The following is a 20,245-nucleotide window of genomic DNA, read 5'->3' as shown; positions in this document are numbered from 1 at the left end:
GCGAGAGGATGTGGCCAATTGCTCTGTGTGTCCTCTCAGGTGGGGGCTGTCTGCAGCCAGGGAGATGGAGGGAGATGAGCCCTGGAACAGGCTCCCCAGGGCGGTGGTGGAATCCCCGTCTTCGGAGGGGTTTAAGACCAGGTTGAACAAGCCCGTCAGGGCTGGTCTGGGTTTCCTTGGTCTGGGCTCAGCGCAGGGGGCTGGGCTCGGTGACCTCTCGAGTCACTCCCAGCCCAAGGTTGCTATGATGCTACGAAAGGACAGGTGCAGGACTCACTGCCCCAGCCGGCGCCCCACACCCAGCTCTTCCAGCCCAGCTGCACTGTGCTGTCTGGGGGCGGGGGGGGGGGGGGGGAGCTGGGCGTGCGTATGTGGGGGGCTCCTGCCCCTCGCAGCACATACAGAAGTGACGGTAGCTCTAATGAGATTCCCCTCCCGGAGTGCACACATCCCCTCGGGTGACACCCTGCGTTCTGCTCGGGTGACAAGCCCCACAGGTGCCAGGGTGTGTCAGGGAGCCACTGGCAGGATAAAACCACCACATGGCCTGCCCTGCCTGGCGCTGACCTGGGCGGGGTGGGGCTGGAGGCCCCATCTCACTTTATTCCAGTCCTATAGATAGCACAGGGAGAAACCTGGGCTCTGGCCCCACACGTCGCCCGTGGAGACTTTCACCTGATGGGAGCGCTCCCCTCAGTGAAGGCGTAACCCCACCTGAAATCAGAGCTGGTGAGAGCTGCCCTCCCCAGCTCCCTGGCTTCCCGTGGGCTCAGAGACACCGGCTGGACCTTCGGTCCCTGCCTCCTCAGAGGTGTGCAGTGCAGGACTCCATGGCACAGACCCAGTGTGCCCCTGACCAGCACGCTGATCACCCCGGGACCCTCTGCTACTAACGGGGCCTCCACCCAGCCCTGCTCCCCGCCCCGCCCCGGCTCCCTTCAGCCTGCAGTGTTCCCACGGCGCTAGCCAGGGGCCCGCGGAAAGGCAGCCTGCACATCCCAGCCACCAGTCGTGGGGACCGGCCGCAGGATGTGGGGCTGAGCAAGCAGGGTCCGGGGAAGGGCTTTGCTGCAGCTCAGGTGGGAAGGGCCAGGGGGGCCGTGTACTGCCCGTGCCTGTCGGTTGCTTTCCAGGTCTGTAAACATGCCCAGACGCCGTGGTCTCTCCCCACCCAGCAACCGCTGCCCTGCCCCTCCACCCCCCACAGAGGAACCTTCCTCCTCCCTGCACCACCCCACCACGCTCCAGGTCACTCCTGGCTGGGGGAGCTGGGTGCAGAGCCCTCGACACACGTTACCCCCTCTGCCTTCTCCCCTCTGAATGTGCCCAGAGCCCGCGAAAGGGCAGCCAGCCCCAACTCTGCTTCCTTGCCCCATCAGTCCCAGGAGGGGAGGGAGCGAGGGATTCTCCCCAGGTGGCCCCCAAGCACCTCCAAAGGCAGCAGAGCCAGAAGGAGCCACTCGGGTTGGACCCCCTGGCATTACGGGCCACGCCGAGGCAGCAGGCTCCAGCCCCAAAGCCAACAAGCAATGGGGTTCCCCGGCCCCAGGCTGGCTGTTTCGCACACAGCCCATCGCTGGAGCCTGCACTATGGTCCGTGGGCTGGCAGTGTCGGCAGCCAGCTGGCCTGAGCCGGGCTGGCCCCAGGATTTGACCCCTTCCACCGGGGAGTAGTGGCCACGCGGCAAGCGGCGCAGTTACCGTCTGTGCTTCTGCACGATGTCGATGGGCCGGTTGACAGCGCGGGATGAGCCGGCCAGGTGGCTGTTGCAGACCATAAGGGCGCAATCTGCCAGGGCCACGGAGCCACAGTTTGTGGGCAGGCTCATCCTGTCCCGTGCCCTCCAGTAGCTCTCACGCCAGCAGGCCCCGGCCCCTCCACAGCTGCAGAGAGGGCGAGTCTTCTCCTCTAGCGAGCTCAGCGTGGGGGCCTGGCCCAAGACTCCCGTGGGCTGCCCTGCAGCACCACCATCACTGCGTCCCAGGCCAGCTCCCCACGGCACCTTCCGCTGCACCCCTAGGTCTAGGGGGCTCTGTGGAGCTGCAGCCCAGGGTGGGCTTGGCACGGGCACCTCGCCATGTCGCGCCCAGCTTCCCTCAGCCTCTCTGCTCCCACGAGGCGGCTCCACACAGCCATGGCTGGCTCTCCCAGCCTGTCCCCTCTCCACGCTGCCCAGCTCCTAGCGAGGGTGCCGGCTCCCCCAGGCCGGCTGCAGGCTCAGATGCACCCCCCCTCTTCTCCCTCCCCCGGTGGCTGGCTTGGCTTTGCCTTGCTCTGCCCCAGATGTTCCTTCCCTCTGCCCTGCTGCCAGCCGCAGCTCCCAGCCCTGGGTTGCTCCCCCCTGCCGGCAACCGGCACAGGACCCTCTGCGAGCCCAGCTCGCCAGCTCCGCCGTGATGTCACTGGGGGGAGGAGGGAGGGGCCAGCTGGCACGTTCAGCTCTCTGCAAATATTTCCCTTTAACTCCTTCCCGCCCAGCATGTGCCTGCTGGCTCCTGCCCACGGCCTCTCCCTGGCGCGCCCCCGGGGCACGGCTGGCACAGGCTGCCTCGTGCCCCAGGAACCAGTGTGCCAGGGGGTGCAGGCAGCAGAGCTGTCGGCTGGGCAGAGCCACTCTTGCAACCAGCAGGCGAGGAGTTAACACAAGTCCTGGGGTGGCCCCCTGGAGAAGCAGGGTAGCCGGGGCAGTGCTGGGGACACGGGGGCTGGATACCACCTGGCAGCAGGGTAATGACGTCGTGGTTCCAGCCTTTTTGCCACAGTGACCACGAGAGGCAAATCCAGCTCGCCCAGGCGGGTGCCCACGGTTTGTGTCCGGACCCAGACGTGGGGCTCAAGGGCACTACAGACAGGATTTCACCCCCTTCGCTCAAAGCCCCAAATTCCCCCTGCTTCCCCAGGGCCGCAGCTGAGCCAGGAATGGGAAGTCATTTATCAGTGACGCTCTGTCCCACTCTACAGCCCCCACGACCGTCACATCCGAGACCCTCGCCGTGGGGGACACGTTTCCCGCCACTCCCTGAGGCAGGGCTGTGACCCCAGCAGGCAAACGGGGAAGTGAAGCACAGACAGAATCAGCAGCTGGTCCATGCTCACAGAGCAGGGACCTGCTCCCACACTCCCGAGTCCCACGCAGTGCCCTACCCACTGGGCCAGCCGGCCTCTCGCCCCACGGCTGCTGGGCTCACTGCACCGTGCTCTGCAGCCTTCCCCCCCCCCACATCCGTTTAGAGGTGAGGGCAGCAGAAGCAGCCCAGTGTGGACGCAGCTAACGCTGCTTAGCGAGGGGTGACTGTTCCCATGGGGCAACGGGGTGATGCTGTGCTGGGGGGTCTGACATGGAGCCGTGTCGGGGCCATGGTCAGAGACTCCATTGGCACAGGGCAGAATGGTGCTTCCAAACCCCAAGGCCTTTCCCTGGCATTTCACACAGGTTTGTCTGGCTCCTGCTGATGTTTCCAAGGGTTCTTCCAGGTGGACGAGTGGGTGGACCCCAGCCTAGCTGGGTCCAACTCCCTGCTCTGCCACAGGCTTCAGTTCCCATCTGCCTGGGGGTAAGAGCCTGGCTCTGCCTCCCAGGGGGCTGGGAGTGTAAACACAGTGAAGACCATGAGGCTAGCACCTACCCAGCCTAGCCCCAGGTTCCTCGCAGTGCCTGGGCTGATCACCTGTCCGCATCCTCCACCAGGGCAAGTGTCTGGCCAGGCGCACAGACCCTGAGCCGGGGCTGCTGGGCTCAGAGCTACTCTTCAGGCCAAACCACCCAAACAAAGCAGCTCCTCTGCCCACCCTGGGCTTGGCTCTCAGGCTTTCCCAGTAGGGTCCATTCCTGCAGGAACCCAGCTCCCTACGGTCAGAGGGACTGAGCATCCTCAGCCCTTTACAGAACTCCTGGCCCTTTCCCAGCTGGGTCGGATCAATGAGCAAGGTTGGCCGGCCCTTAAAGGGGCACTGCCTCGCGGCCCCTGCTCTCCTCCTCTGGACCCCTGGAGGGGCTCTGCAGACAGAACTGCCCTCCGCAGGGCTCTGCGGGGTGCAGTAGGTGCTAGTGCCAGGAGAGGCCCCAAACTGGGCGAGACTGGCAGCTGCGCTGGTGTGTTACTGGGCGAGAGCAGAGCATGCGGGAGAGCTCCCCTCGGAGCTGGACCTGCCAGCAATACCGCCCATGCTTGAGACAGGCAGCGCTGTGGAGCACCAGCCGAACAGACACCCGGGCTCTGCCCAGACTGGCAGGAGAGAGAAGCAAGACTTCCCACTAACTCCCCTTTCCAGTCACCCTCGGCGCAATCTGTAACTCCGCCGGGTGCAAACAGTCCGACCGAAATGGGGTGGAATTTAAGTAGCTGAACTGGCATGCGGCCCTGGGGTTTTTAATGGCCATGTGCTGCCAGGGCGTCAGTTTCACGACTCTTGGGTGCATGCAGGCTGGGCCCTGGGTCAAAAGAAACAGTGTCCCCAGCTGACGCGCCAACTCCACTTTCTGCAGAACCCGGGTGCTCCGGAGAAGTCTCCTCCCCTTGGCCTGGCTAGCTGCTGCTCAGCTGGTGAGCTCTGATCGGGCCAGGCACAAGCCAGCAGAGCTGCAGCGTTGTCAGCTAACGGGTTAGTTTAGCTTTTCCTGCACGAGGAAAACCGTACGCAGACAGGTGCAGGCAAACCCTGAGGGACCGCCAGAGCAGAGGGGCCTGAGAGCCCCTCTCCAGCTCACAGCTTGCACCATTGCCCATGGCCCATTCTGCTCCCCCGACACAGACACACAGCTCCTGGCATGGGCGCTGCCTGGGATGTTTCTGGCCAAGATGCCAGGGCAGAGTCTAGGCTCTGAGCAAAATCCAGCCCTGTAATATTTGCTCCAAGCATCTGGGTGCCTCCCACAGGCCAGAAGCCAGTGCTGGGACAGGGGGATGGGACAGTATTTGGTCTGAAGGCTTCTAACCTCCCAAACCATGTGTAGGTGCAAAAACTTCCCCAGCCTGCCAGACCTCACGGGCTGGGTGTTATCCCCACTCTAGTTCAGCACGGAGGGTACTTAATCTCTGCCCAGGTGCCTTTCACACTGGTACCATTTCTACATCCAACGTGAATGGTCTGGCAGGGAGGAGGGGGCATCCCCTGTCCTGTGCCCATCCGGACTCTGGGAGCAGCACCAAGGTCCCAGCAGACCCCCCCGACAGCCTTTCTCCAGACACCTCTGGAATGCCAGGCAGACTCCTGTGTGCCTGATGCTCTCTGCAGAAACATGCCGTGCCGGCAAGGCAGGATGGCGTGTGCCTCCGTCGAGGAATGGAGCTGGCACGAGCCCCTGGACCACCATGGTTTTGTCTGGAACAGCATGTTTACCAACATGCGCTGTGCACAGACAGTCTCCCCAGCCTCTCATCTCACCTGCCCGGGAAAGGGAGCTGTAGCCCCCCTGAGAAATAGACCGATGGCTGTCTGGATTCACAGGATACATTCACACTGCAAATAAAAGGTGTGTTCGTAACCCACGTGAGCAGGGAAAACACGGCCACTCAGCTGTCCACTTGGGTGTTAATCAGAGCAACTCCAGGGGCTGAGACACATTGAATTGCAGCCTCTTCCCTGCTATCTTATCCTGAGCTAGCTCACGTGGGTTATGAACACGACTTTTACTGGCAGTGTGGACATGTGCAGACTGTCCCCCTGCTAGAGCCCCCCAGCCGGGCTGTTCCTTGTGGCACCTGACTGCACCCCCACTCAGTGAGTCCCCAGGGCTGCCCCACAGCAACACACTCAGCAGGGTGGGGTGCAGGGAGGGGCTCGTTCTCCTTTCTCCAGCAGGGGAAGAGACTCAGGGCCACAGTTGTGCCAAGCACCTTCCACCAGCACGAAAGGCGAGCTAAGGACCCAGCGAGGCTGCCGGCCTTGTGTGCCGGGGAAGCCATCCCCACAGCCTGTGCTCCACCAAAGCCTGCACAGGTCCCGCCAGGCCCCTCTCCCCGCCTGCCCCTTCTCCAGCTGGTTTCCAAGCCACCGCTGTGACAGAAACGGTGCAGCTCACAACTGCGCGCAGGGAAAACGTCAGGAAGGTTTCCTGGCCTGGCACAGCACCCCTGCGGCTCCCACTTTCCCAGCTTCTCCCTGCCGGATCCTGGCCCGGCTTCCGTTTCCATGGTGCCATGAGAAAGTGTGTGGCCCCGGGACACAGCCGAGGGAGCAGAGTAAGGAGGAAAGCCACCCGGACAGGTGAAAACAAGCTGTGTGCCCTGGTCAGTCTGCCTGTGAAATCCCTTGCGACAGCCCCACTCACAGGGGTAGTGGTGGGTCCTCACGCTGGGCCTGGGACGGCCAGTCTGGCAAGTCACTTTCCTGCATGCCCATGTCCCCCCTGTGACGCAAGGCTGATGGGGAACCATGGTGTCAATGGTCAGAGACTGCAGCCCTTGGGCTTGCAGCAGCATCCTGGGCCCAGAGCCGAGCTTACCCCGCAGGGGGTTTCTCATCTGGAGCTCACCCCAGGCCAGACCTGGCCCCGTTCTCACTGCCAGAGCCACATCCCCTGCCAGTGCTGCCCAGCCTCACACAGAGGGGGGTAATGCGGGCTCCCTGCACTGCCCATAACAGCTGCAGGCTGGATCCCAGCTGCCCTGGTGCTGGGCGGACGTGCGTCACTGGAGCAGCTCCCCAATTGATCCAAGCATCGATCCACCCGTTTGTGCCGAGATGCGACCTTCAGCGACCTCCGTGAGCCAGCCGATCCCCAGACACGCAGCCAGGGGCGGGTGCTGAAGAGGCCCCATGCCACTCCCACTGGCCTTGTTCTGAAGGCAATTAGAGCGAGGGCCCAGGAGGAAGGCAGGAAGCCCATGGGGGCAGCAGGCTGAGCCGGAGAGCTCTCCCTGGCGGATGGGCCCCTAGCAGGCAGCTGCACATGCTCTGCTGTCTGCAGTCACAGCCGGTACCCGATGGAGGTGGCTCATGGGTCCCATTGTGCCCATCTCTCTCTCTGGGGCCAACGGGATCCTTATAAGACGTCTCCAGCACGGGGGCTTCCAGTCCTTTTCTGGGGAGACGATTCCCCGGGCTCATACATCCTCCTGGCAGGGCGTCCTCCTTGGTACTCGTCACTCCAGTTCCTCGCCCTACGCCCCGGGCCTGTCCCATTCGTCCTGGAGCTGGCCTGGGATGGGACTGTCCTGGCCTAGCAGCGTGAGGCCAGCAGGTGCCTGGCCGAGCAGCACAGGAAGGGTTTCCTCCCCTAAATACACGAGGCTCAGAGCAAACCACCAACCCCCCGCGGTCTCCTGGTCCATTGAACCGTCTGATTTCAGAACACGGATACTTTGCACTTATGCAGACGCAGGCCTGCAGCCCAGCGCTTCATTCATTCAGCATCTCTCTGCAAATGGCAGCAGCTCTCCTGAGTGAGGCAGAGGGGTTAAGATCTGCAGCAGAGCTGGGAACCCAGGAGTCCGGACTGCTTGCTAGAGCAGCCTGGGGGGACGGGTCACACTGGGCTGTGAGTCTGTTCGCCCATTTGCCTGCCTTTGCAGCGTGCGGTGACGCCACGGGAGAGAGGTGCTGGGGGTGTTAGTAGGAGACCGATTTCCACGACTCCCTCAGGTCCAGCCAGAGTGCGTCGCAGAGAGCCCCGGAGATGCTGCAGCTGTGGCTCCATAGTAGCTGATTTGGCTCTGTCCCAGGTGCCCAGGCCTCCCACACGCAGATGGGCCAGGAGGACAGGGTCCCCAAACATCACCCCCCATTCTCCCCCACCCCATGGGAACCGTACCTGAACCCCCCTTTCCCTTCCGTATGTACCCCATGCAGGAGTGCCTCTGGACAGGGGAAGGGCTGTCTGGCAGCATGCTCCCGGGAGCCAGAGTCTGCCCAGCTCAGGACCAAGCTGCAGCGCACATCTCCACGCTCCCACCCACACCTCCTGGCATCTCCCCCGGCCCTCTGACTCGGGAACAAAACCCCCTCTGCCATGCCCGCTGCGGCCCCACTGACTGCTCCACTCCAGGTTCGGAGACTCACTTTCACTCGGCAGAATGCGCCTGAACAGGGGGTCTGGCGGCAGGGAGACACCTGACCCACAGGGCTGTGATGAGCCCCGGCGGTGCAAGCCACCAGCAGCAGCCCGGGATTCCGGGAGCCGTGCGACTGCTGGGGAAACACGATGTTCATTGTCTTCAATTGCTTGTTTTCACGTTGCTGGTTCATTTCTCCCATGGTACCAGAGACACAGAGCCCCATTGCGCCTCCTGTTCTCCAGTACAAACCGTCCCGGTGAGCTACAGATCTGTGGTCTATCCCCAGCCCCCAGACCAGAATCCCCCTGATACCGTCCAAGCCGGGCCCTGCAGGTGTCAGCAGCTCCAGTAACTTCAGCCACCCCGAGCCAGGTGGCCCCAAGCCCAGAAAGATGAGCCATCCGCCCTCAGATGGATCCAGGACAGCGAACCCGATGCAGGGAAGAGAGAGGGTCCTGGGGGCCCTTTCCGACGTGCCTGTGAAGCCCTGGGAGCAGGGGCTTGCCTTGCCCCAGCAGCAGCCAGCGGGTGGCCCCGGGTTTGTTCCAGGCCCCTGGATAAAATGGCTCCATAACATTATTTTGCGCGTCCTCCCAACACGGCCGCTCGCCACAATGGCAGATCAAGAAGCACCTCATCAGTTGCAGCCTGGTCCCGGGCCAAGAGAAACTGCTGCATTCGCTCCTAAATAGGAAATTCTGGCTCTCAAGGGCGGGCACCACTGCACTCCATCCGGCAGGGGCAGCTCTGGCCGCCTCTGCCAGGCTGCCTCACAGCCCCGGGCACGAAAACCCGAGCCAGGCCGCACTGGGCAGCCCCTGGCCTGCCCCTGTGGAGAGAGGCTGTAGCTCACCCTTTCCCAGCCCCCTCCCCTATTCTCTCCTCAGCACCCTGGCCCAGCGTCGGGGCGATGCCCATGGACCCTGCGTCCTCTCCAGCAGGATCCCCAGGTTCCGGGGGGACTCAGGCTTCACAACCCCTCCAGGGCCGGTCCTCGATACAACCAAGCTCCCGAGCGGTTGGTCGGACGGCGAGGAGAGAGACTGAGGGGAAAAAAGCTCTGCAAAGGCTGTGGATGGGCAAGAGGAATGTGCTGTGGCCAGGCCAGAAGAGCCCAAGGAACATGCTCCTCCGATGCCCCCCAGTGCCCACCCCTAATTCCGGCTCATGGACGCAGACCTAGGGCACAGAACCCCTTGTGAAACAGACTGGAAGGGGAAGCTGTGACGAAATGGGACTGTTCTTAATGTTTCCTCTGAATACTGTAGGTGTGACTCAGTTTCCCCTAGGCATTTCTTAATGCATGGTGGGATAAGGGGGGGGTGGGATAAGGGTGTAATTGTTGCAGAGCAAAGGGCCAGGGTACATAAATGGCCGACACTCTGTCTCCTGGCAACTGATGGCCTGGGCCCTTCCCCCCTGCGAGGTGAGAGCTAAAGGGTTGGAGAACAAAGGAATCCGGTGACCTCCTGGCCTGGGAAAGGGACAAAGCCCAGGGGAGGAGGGGCTGGAGGGAGTTTCAGTTGGGGCTGGCTGGAGACATGGAGTGAAGGGCAGACGGGGTTGTCTGGCTCACTGCCCCCCAAAATGGACCTGGCTGAGGGGTCCTGTTCTCTGCACCTACAAGCTCTGTGTTCGACCATGTTTCTGTCATCTAATAAACCTCTGTTTTACTGGCTGGCTGAGAGTCACGTCTGACTGCGGAGTTGGGGGGCAGGACCCTCTGGCTTCCCAGGACCCCGCCTGGGTGGACTCGCTGTGGGAAGTGCACGGAGGGACAGAGGATGCTGAATGCTCCGAGGTCAGACCCAGGAAGGGGGAAGCCGGGTGAGCTGTGTGTCCTGCAGCCAGGCTGCTCCCAGAGAGGAGACTTCCCTAGAGTCCTGCCTGGCTTCATAGGGAGCAGTTCCAGAGCATCGCCCGGGGACGCCGGGACAGAAGCGCGTCTGGGCCCTGGGGAGGCAAACAGCTCGTGCGATTCACAGCACGTTGGAGCCCAAAGCAACACAGAAGATTGACCCAACAGGCCAGGCTTCACAGGGAGAGATCAGTGAGTGTGGGCAGCCGGGGCTGTGCCCAGAGCCCTGGCAAAGGAGGTCACTGCATGCCCACGGCTACTGTGCCTGCAAGCTCCCAGCTGGCGAAGCTATTCTCCAGCCAGAAGCAAATGCTGCTACATGCCCTGCAGCAGTGCCCCAGGCTTGGCAGAGTGGCCCCAGAGCCTTCTAGAGCCAGACTTGCAGCAGCCCCCAGTGAAAGGAGAGATTGCCTGTGTCTGCCAATGGGAGCTCAGATTTCCTCATCAGTCTCACATGATTTGGTGTCTCCCTGGCTGCCCCAGCTGCTGGAGTCAGGGGATTGGAGTAGGCGTGTCTCTTGCTGAAGAAAGAACAAGAGGTTTCTCCTCCTCCTGGCTGTAGAGCAAAGTTTGAAGTTGTGGCCCGGGGGTGACGCCGACACTCAGAGACAGGTGAAGACCCAGACCCCCCGGTACGATCTGTCCAATGCTCCCGGCTCTGGGGCCGGACTCGTGATCTTTGCGTGTTTGGCTGGCTGCTGAGCCCATCGGGAGTTCTGGCCCTGGCTCACACTCATCTGTGGGGTGGAGTATCCAGAGCCCATTCCCTCTTCCTGCTGCCAGGCCGCGCCATGGGATCCCAGCCAGCACGGCAGAGCCACAAGGAATCGGGAGAGACAGTGGAGGGGCGGACGTGGCACTGTTACCTTGTCTGCGCCATTCTCTCTCCCCCGGATCTGACCTGATCCCGGGGGACTCAGCCCTCCCCACCTGCTGGGCCTGTTTCAGGCTCTGCGGAGCTCTCTGGAGCAGGGATGGACACAGCCACCACTCGTGCTGTGGGTGCCCAGCCAGGACTCCGCATCCCTGGCCTCCAGCTGGAGCTGGCCACAGCCCTGGTGCTATTTCGGCATGGCTTTGCCTTACTGATGGGCGGGTGCTTTAAAAGCCAAAGGTCTCACTGCCCCCTATCGCCTCCCGTGGCAACATGGAGGGAGCTCAGCGTTGCTGCCAGCAGAGCTCTCGCTCCGTGTCTTGGTGCCCATCCACATGGCCTGCGAGCTCCAGCAGCAAGGCCCCTCCCCGGCCCAAGAGCCCCCGCCCTGAGCCGGGCCCCATGAGGCGTTTGGGGCGCTGGGAGCCACCCAGGGCAGAGCTGGTCCAGGGAACGGCCACTGGATGCTATGGCTGGAGCTGCCCAGGAACCATTGGACACCTCCTGTCCAGAGCGATGTTGGGCTTGGGATCTCCTATTGCACCTCTCTCAGCAGGAGTTTGTCCGTCTGTCTGTCCATCTGAGAGGCTGGTAAAGTGCCCCCTGGCTTGGGGTTCCCAGCTCTCCACATGCAGAGCCTGGTTTGCAGGGGCGGAGCTCCCACTGCCCCCAGGGAAGGCCAACGGGCTGCAGGTGGCTCAGGTGAATCAGGCCCAAGGGGCAGCATCCAGCAGCTCCCACTCAGAGCCATGGAGAAGCCCCCTCTCCCCCGAGAGCAAGAATTTCTTGGAAGATTTGGCCCTAGGTGAGTGATGCTGAGGCCCCCCACCGGTGCCCAGCAGGAACAGCTGTGCTGCATTGGGACTGTGCACGGCCCAGCAGTGCAGGCGAGAGCCCTGGCTCTTTGGGTGCAGGAATGCATCACAGACCGGCAGCCTCAGGGAGCAGGCTGCAGCTTCACTGCGACCTCTGGCACCGAGCGCAGGGCAGGGCTGGACCTGCACAGGGGAGCTCCTCGGATTTTATTGCTGGGTCTCTGGCTGGCTTCACTTCCTAGCAGTGCAGCAACGGCATTCCCGCCAGATCAGCAAATCTCCATTAATGCTGAGGGCCTGGGCCCTCCTCTCCGAATGAAGTGCCTAACGAGAGAGACCACGTGCCAGCTGCATGAGCATCTTGGCTGAAAAAAAGCCACCGGGCCCAGATCTGCAAACAGCCTGAGCCAAGTCCTGCCATGTCCTCGCGTGGGCCGAGCCCTGAGTGGGGAGAGGCCATTAAAAGAGCAGGGACCTCCACTCACCGTAGCCACACAGGAGCTGTCAGCACTGGCACCAGAGCTGGGGACTGCTAGCCATTTCCACAGTGAATAGCCAGGGCCCCTGTGTCACAGAGTCCCTGGGCCATGCTCTGGAACTGCTCCCTACGAAGCCAGGCAGGACTCTGGGGAAGTCTCCTTTCTGTGAGGAGCCTGACTGCAGACACACAGCTCACCCGGCTTCCACCTTCCTGGGTCTGACCTTGGAGAATTCAGCATCCTCTGCCCCTCCGTGCGCATCCCACAGCCAGTCGGCCCAGGCGGGCTCCTGGGGAAGCCAGAGGGTCCTGCCCCCCAACTCCGCAGTCAGACGGGACTCTCAGCCAGCCAGGAAAACAGGTTTATTAGACGACAGGAACATGGTCTAACAAAGAGCTTGTAGGTGCAGAGAACAGGACGCCTCAGCTCGGTCCATTTTGGGGGGCAGTGAGCCAGACAACCACGTCTGCACTTCACTCCTCGTCCCCAGCCAGCCCCAAACTGAAACCCTCTCCAGCCCCTCCTCCTCTGGGCTTTGACCCTTTCCCGGGCCAGGAGGGCACCAGATTCCTTTGTTCTCCAACCCTTTAGCTCTCACCTTGCAGGGGGGAAGGGCCCAGGCCATCAGTGGCCAGGAAACAGAGTGTCGGCCATTCTCTTTGTCCAGACCCCTGCACACACCTGTCCTCTAGGGCTCTGCAATGATCATACACCCTTATCCCACCCCCTAGATACTTAAGAACTGCATAGGGGAAACTGAGGCACCCCCACACTATTCAGAGGAAACATTAAGAACAGTCCCGCTTCGTCACACCCTGCTGTGGGCGGAGAGCAGTCACTGGCAGAGCAGAGGGAGGAAGGGGCTCGTGTGACGTGGGCTGGGTTGCCCGCCCTCTGTTTAGCCAGGGCTGGTCCGGTGGCACTCAGGCCTCTGCCAGCCATTTCCCAGCTGCCTGGCAGGGAGGCCATGCTGAGCAGGAGGCAGGGCCAGGTGCCACTGGGGAGTCACCCTGTTCAGGGCTTGCTGTTGGGACCCCGGCAGGGACCTTGCTCCCGGGGAGGGTGCTGGGGGGAGCATTGTAAGTTGTGCTGGGGGCTTTGCCATGCAGCCTGCTGCCCTAGGAGCCCTGAGCCCCCGAAGCAGCAAGGGCCCCCCAGCGAGCAAGGCCCTCACCTCAGGGTGGGTTCCGTGCCCACGTCTGCGAGGTGCCCATGTGCTGAAGAGCCTGCCTGGCTGTGCAATGGCCCGGGCACTGGGTTGGGTGTCTGTCAGGACTCCTGGGTTCTAGTCCCAATTCTGCTACCGACATGTTGCATGCCAGCAGGAGGGGCAGACCGCAGTAAAATGGGAGCAAGGGGGCTGACCCATGGCTGAGCCAAGAGGGGCCAAGTCACTGTTGTTATTTCAAAAACCCACAGTAAGGTTAGCAGGAAACCGGTGCAGCCCCAAAGAGTGTGGTGCAGCCCGGAGCCACTAGGTGTCAGCACAGACAGGCCCATGGAGACACTGGCACGGCCCGGGGAGCCCGGTGTGCCCAAGGGCCGTGCCGCGGAGGTGCCAGGGGCCCGCCGGGGCCCAGCACACTCAGGTCTTGGCACCGCGCCCTTCCCAGGAGACTAGTAACTGAATTCAAACGTACTTTCCGTCCCACGCTGTCTCCTTTGATGCTCACCGGCCAGTCTGGGCCTGGGGCAGGCCGGCCTGGGAGGTTTGTTTCCTCTATAAATAGCTCTTGTTGCCATTGCAAAGGGCTCAGCTGCTCACGTCCTGCACCGGAGGCAGGGCAGCCCCGCGACCCTGTGCACGGAGACCTGCCGGGCCAGCTCTGGGGCTGTCATTCCTGCAGGAGGCGCTGCCGTGCACCCTGCCCCCCAGCTCAGGGACTGGGGGGAGAGAAATCCCAGGAATGGACTGGAGCTGCCAGCATCACATGCCGCCTTACGCAGCCTGTCTGGAAAGGTCACCGGGACTGCGGGCTGGCGCCAGGCACCATCTGCGGAGCAGTGGCCCAGGGGTGCAGCCCGCCACACTGCTCGTTGTTTCGTGTCCAGTCACCCAGCCAACCCCTGCCCCAAGTGGGCAGATGCAGCCAGCCCCTCCCCACAGAGCTGGGCCCCCGCCGGGCAGGTGCAGTGGCCTTGGGAGAACAATGCCCGCTGCTGCCTGGCGTCCATCATGCACTAATGCCCCTCCCCGAGAGCTTGCCACTTGCCTCCCCAGACCCCTCTGTGTGGGACATGCCAGCGGGCAGCCCAAGCAGGGGAGTGGCCGGGGTCAAAGGCCCAGAGGTCCCCTGTGCTGACCACAGGCAGCACGTGGAGGACCCGGCTGGCGGGCAGCCTGCTCACGCGCTCAGCAGCACCAGGCCCCTGGGCAGGGCGTCCCAGTGCCGAGGCCAGTGTGCAAAGCTGGGGCATTTGCAGCTCGCTCCCTCCAGCCCGAGTGGGACAGCTGTGCTCCGGCCTGGGGCTCTTGGCAGGTGCAGGTGGGAGCCGAGGGGACGCAGAGCTGGGGCATCAATGAGCCCCCAGCCCTGCTGCATCCAGGGCTGCTGGCTCCTGCGTGTGTTAGCAGGGGTGGGGCTGGGCGTGCTGGGGGCAGGGGAGTTGATGGGGAAGTAGGTGGAGTCCCAGGGCTCCCCGCAGGTGCGTGAGGAGAGGTGCTGGTTGGCTCCTGCTGGCACGCCGGACCCAGCAGCACGACCCCTGTGGCCCACCTGGCCTGCCCAGCTGGGGGGGCCGGGGGGGAAAGGGGGCACAGGATGAGTTTGCTGCTTGTTTTCCTCTCTCTGTCATAACAAACGCCCTTTCTATTTACATTCCCACATCTGTTGTGCAGCTGCAGCCCAGCTCCCAGACAGCCCGGCTCCTCCTGGATCCCCAGCACCCTCCGTCCTCATAGCCCGGCAGCCCGCTGGCCAGAGCGGGGCTGCCCTGGCCCCAGGCCTCTGCCAGGTGGAGTATGGAAGAGGTAGGAAGTAATTGGCCAGGCCAGGCAAACAAAGGCCCTTCAGCCAGCGGGAGGCTGGACTGGGACCTTCACCCATTTGCAGAAGCGGATGGAGGGCTCGATCCCCCAGAGCTGGAGCTGCCCGACCTGGCCTGAGAGTGCTTTCCCCACTCGGCTCCACGGCCCAGCCCCACATCCCCTATGCACCTGGCCTGCTGCATGCTGGGGGCTGGGCAGGGGGAACCCTGCAGCACCCCAGGGCCTTCGCCAGGCAAGAGGTGCTGGGGTTGCTGGCCTCAGAGCTGCTTTTGCTCAGGGCTGCGGGGTCCAAGCAGGGTTGATGGCTCCTGGCACTAGTGACACCCCGTGGGCCAGCTCTGCATGAGCCTCCCATGGTGCGGCCAGGGAGATGGACCAGCAGAGGGGAGCACCCCCACACCACACCTGGCTGGAAGGCACCTACCGAGCACCCGCCAAAGACAGTGCTTGGTTGGGGAACCAGCTCTGGGCACCTCCTGGCATCACCCTGCGCTTGTCAGCGCCCACCCATGGCTGGTACTTTGTGTCATCCACATAACGTGCAGAGCTGGGCTGGGGCCAGCCAGGTGGGGAAGGGAAGTGCCCCAGGCCACACAGACAGGCCTAACTGCCCAGCTCATCTTCAGGCACCTCTCAAAGTCTCCCAGTGAGTTCAGGTCTCAGCACCCTGTGAGCTGCCAACCCTGGAACCGGCCCGCCAGCGGTAGCCTCTGCCCTGCCCGGCTCAGTCCTGCCCTGCCCGGCTCAGTCCTGCCCTGCCCGGCTCAGTCCTGCCCTGCCCGGCTCAGTCCTGCCCTGCCCGGCTCTGCCCTGCCCAGCCCAGCTCCGTCCTGCCCTGCCCTGCCCGGCTCTGCCCTACCCAGCCCTGCCCTGCCCTGCCCGGCTCTGCCCTGCCCAGCCCAGCTCTGTCCTGCCCTGCCCAGCCCGGCTCCATCCTGCCCTGCCCTGTCTGGCGGTGGGCAGCCCCCCTACCTGCCCAGCCTAGCTCTGCCCTGCCCTGCCCAGCGGCGGGCAGCCCCAGCCCTTACCAGAGGGGGTGAGCCACGGTAAAACGCCGCTGCATGCGGATGCTCTGATTCATCATGAGCTTCCTGAAGAGGACGGGCGAGTTGCAGGGGGAGTTGCAGGGGGAGCTGCAGGGGGAGGCCCCTGGGGAGCCATGCTTCGGGTTCAGCATTTTGGAGCCACAAATTAGTGGGGGGAGCCCACGTGCACAAGAGGCTCAGCTGGGCCTTCACCCCCCTGTTCAAAAATCTCCCCCAGGAAAATCACTTCGAGGGCTCCCCTGCCCACAGCGGGGACCTGCAGGGGATGGCGGAGCCAGAGCCACAGGTGCCACTTCAGTCCCGTTCACGCAGCGGGGTCCAGGCTGGCAGAGAGGGGGCGCGGGGTCCTCTGCAGTCACTTTCAGGCCATCAGTTTGATTGTGCGCAGAAGCTCCATGGAGGCTGCCTGCCCCCTCTCGCTCCGGCTCCGCGCTGTGCTCTGGCTGAAGGTGAACGAGCGTGACCGGGGGGCCGGCGGGGCGTTGCTACGAGGCTCCGTTTCCCGAGGGTCTCGCAGGTCCGTCTCCCCGGGTCCCATTCAGAGAAGACAAACTGTCCGTTTGGTACAAAGCAGGAAGCGCATTGCAAACACAGCACTCTCGCTCCCAGGGAAACTTTCCATTCCCCTCCCGTCCCTGCCTGGGAAATTAAACAACTGTCTGGCTCAGCAGATACTGACTGAAATACGAAGCAAGCCCCCCTCGTTGCTCGGGCTGGGCCGGGCCAGTCTGGCACAGGGACGCTCGCTCCCTCGCCCGCTGCATGGACGAGCCAGGGCTTGCTGGGGCTCTACGTGGAAGGGAGAAGCAGCGCAGCACCCCCCAGCCTTGCTGCTCCCCCACGCGGCACTCAGCCCTTTCCCTGCCAGCAACAGCACCGGCTGCCTCAATTGCGCAGAGACGTTAAACTGCACTGGAATCTGGGGCAGGACCGGCGAGACGTTCCCTGCTCAGGATCGTAAACCACAGGGGCTGGATCCTCAGCTGGTGTAAATCAGCATAGTTCTGCTGACTCCAAAGACTTCAGTGCAGCTACGCCAGCTTACGCCCTCCGGGGAGCTGGCCCACTGGCTTCCGTGCAGCGCAGCACCCAGTGGGGGAGAAACGCCCCTGGCACCAGCTTGCACCCTCCTCGGCCCGGGGGGGCTCAGCCGAGAGCTATCTTGCTGTGTCCTGTCCTGCTCGCCCTCCTTCTCCCAACCCAGAGCGTGACAAACCCAGACGGGTTCCCCTTTGGCTCCTCCCGTTCCCCAGAGAGGCCTGGGAAGGAGAGCAGTGGGGCAGAGCCCCTCCCTGGAGCACGGGCAATGGACAGCCCAGCTGGGAGCGCTATGCTGCGGGTCGTGCAAGCTTCGCGTACGGCTTAAACATCCCCCACAGCCCCGCCAGAAAAGGGACATCTCCAACAGCCCCGCCAGCTGCAGCCCCACTAAGCAGAGTGTCAGGGTCGCTCCTGGGATCCCCACAGCCCAGGACAGTCCCCAGCCCTGCTCCGAACCTCCCCACATGGCACCAGCCTTTCCCCCAGCAGAGCAGCCGGCCCACAACAGCCTCCAGGCCAGGCTGCTGTCCCAGGCCCCTTTCAGGAGCTCTGGGTTCGCCCCGCTCCAGCCTCCGCCACCAGTGCAGCCCCGGGAAAGGGACTGGAGGCTTCCAGGCCCCAGGGCAGCGAGAAGAGCCCCGAGCAGTGGGGCCAGGCGACAGGGTTTCCGGGGTGGAGAGTCCCTGGGGAGGGAGCAGGCAGCAGTGGGTCAGTGTCGCTCCCACGCAGGGAGCTGCGCGATGTGGCTGCGGGAAGAGTCGCCGTGGCACAGCCAGGAGCTGGGCTGAGCGATCTCCAAGCCCCCGAGTCGGCACAGCCGCTGCCTGGCACAGACACTGGGGCCTCCGCTGCTCCCAGGGCCAAGGGAGACACACACACACACACATACACAGAGCGCCCCAGCGACACACACACACATATACACACACAGAGCGCCCCAGCCACACACACACACACACACAGAGCGCCCCAGCCACACACACACACACATATACACACACAGAGCGCCCCAGCGACACACACACACACACACACACACACACAGAGCGCCCCAGCCACACACACACACACACACACACACACACACAGAGCGCCCCAGCCACACACACACACATACACACACACACAGAGAGCGCCCCAGCCACACACACACACATACACACACACACAGAGAGCGCCCCAGCCACACACACACACATACACACACACACAGAGAGCGCCCCAGCCCCACACACATACATACACACACACACACAGAGCGCCCCAGCCACACACACATACATACACACACACACACAGAGCGCCCCAGCGACACACACACACACACACACACACACACAGCGCCCCAGCGTCTGAGCCGGGCTGCCCTGCAGGGAAAGGGGCAGGGGGAAGCATTGCAGGCATTCAGCCTTGGAACTAGACTGGGGTTCCCACCTCATGGCCCTTCCCAGGCCCCAGCACAATCCAGCCGTGGGGCCCCAGTTTCAGGAAGCATGTTTGGAAGCCCTGTCTGTCTCCACTGAAGGTCTCACTGCAGCTCAGATGACACATTCTTAACCCCTTGCCAGCTCCCTGAAAGCGGAGAAGGCCCAGCTGGCTGTCACCCCCCCTCCCCTGCCCTGCAGACCCATCACAGGAGGGTCCTCCAGTGTGTAATGGGAACTGGAACCTGCCCTCACACCTGGCACCACGTGGCTCCCTGGGAGACTGGGCCAGACTGGGCCATGGGGACTGAGCTCCCCGCCGATCAGAAGCACGCGATCGCCATGTCTAACATGAGTCACAGTAACATCCAGCTCACGCCGTCCCCGGGGGCGAGGGCTGCGTCACCCTGCGCCTTGGCTTGCAGAGGAGCTGCCTTGCTGAGCCAAGTCCGGACACCGCCCCTCAGGGACGGCGGCACAGCAGGCTCTCACCGGCCCTGGGCAGCTGGGCTGCACCAGCCTCCTATGGTTCGTTGAACAGCTGGTAGAGGAGACCTGGTTGGCATGATTTACTGGCACTCGGGCCAGGCCTGGCAGATGCAGCGGCAGGGGATGCAGTCCCAGCGCTGGATGCAAGTGCTTGAGGGGGCGCCTGCCACCCAGGGAGAGCTCAGCCAGCTGCTGTACTGACGGGGCGGCCCTGCAGGACTCAGCGTCCCACGTGGGTCTCTAGCACCCCCTGCCAGAGGGTGAGCTGCGGGGGAGCGGCAGGGAGACAAAGGCTGGAGGAGGAGCCGGGGGGAGGCTGCCAGAGACGGCTGGAGAGAGTTGGAGTTGAGAGCTGGCTGGGGAAATGGAGGGAGGGCCAGATGGGGCTCTGGCTCACTGCCCCCATGGGGAAATGGAGGGAGGGCCAGATGGGGCTCTGGCTCACTGCCCCCCCAAAATGGACCCGGCTGAGAGGTCCTGTTCTCTGTACCTACAAGCTCTGTGTTAGACCATGTTCCTGTCGTCTAATAAACCTTCTGTTTTACTGGCTGGCTGAGAGTCACGTCTGACTGCGGAGTTGGGGGGCAGGACTCTCTGGCCCCCCCAGGACCCCGCCTGGGCCGACTGGCTGTGGGAAGCGCAGGGAGGGGCAGAGGAGGCTGAATTCTCCGAGGTCAGACCCAGGAAGGGGGAAGCCGGGTGAGCTGTGTGTCCTGCAGACAGGCTGCTCCCAGAGAGACTTCCCCAGAGTCCTGCCTGGCTTCATGGGGAGCAGCTCCAGAGCATGGCCCGGGGATGCCGGGACACTATCACCATCCCAATGCACTGCTCTCGTGCCATGCGCTTGCCTGGCGCTGCGGGAGCAGGAACTGCGGGCGGCCTCTGCCCCGAGGAGTTTGCAAACCCTGCTGCCTGCACTAGCAGAGCTCGGAGCTGGACCTTGGTGCCCTCATGGGACTCACCCTTACACACTGCTTTGTACATGCACCCGGCCGGAGACAGCCCAACCCTGCTGAGCTCCTCCACTCTCACTTCCTCCCTGGCATCCCATCAGGGCCCCCCCCCCGGGGGGGGGAGGTGGGGATCTTTGCCCAGGCCACAGGAAGCAAAGTCTCTGGGGTTTGGCTGGTGAGATTCACACCGATGAGAGCCCCAGGACACTGACCGACTCCAGGGGGTCTCCAGCGTGTCTGGTAACCCCCTGCTCCACCCCTTGTGCCTCGGACACGTTC

General features: G+C 63.3%; 1 protein-coding gene across 2 annotated transcripts in view; it reads right to left on the bottom strand.

Moving 5' to 3' along the window:
- The window catches only part of PDE4C (phosphodiesterase 4C), an 82,286-nt gene that overhangs the window by 29,145 nt on the left and 32,896 nt on the right, over positions 1-20,245 (bottom strand). The window contains exon 1 of one of the 2 annotated variants that reach the window (XM_074939320.1): positions 1,702-2,147. The exons of the other annotated variant lie outside the window; for it this stretch is intronic. Within the exon in view, the coding sequence (XP_074795421.1) occupies positions 1,702-1,829 (128 nt within the window). The 5' untranslated portion in view covers positions 1,830-2,147. Of the gene's footprint in view, positions 1-1,701; positions 2,148-20,245 lie in introns of those variants that run through there. 2 annotated transcript variants of the gene reach the window in all.

Source organism: Natator depressus, chromosome 25, assembly GCF_965152275.1.
Source record: "Natator depressus isolate rNatDep1 chromosome 25, rNatDep2.hap1, whole genome shotgun sequence".
NCBI lineage: Eukaryota > Metazoa > Chordata > Testudines > Cheloniidae > Natator > Natator depressus.
Note: the sequence above shows the minus strand (reverse complement) of the source record. Positions and strands in the feature narration are given on the sequence as shown.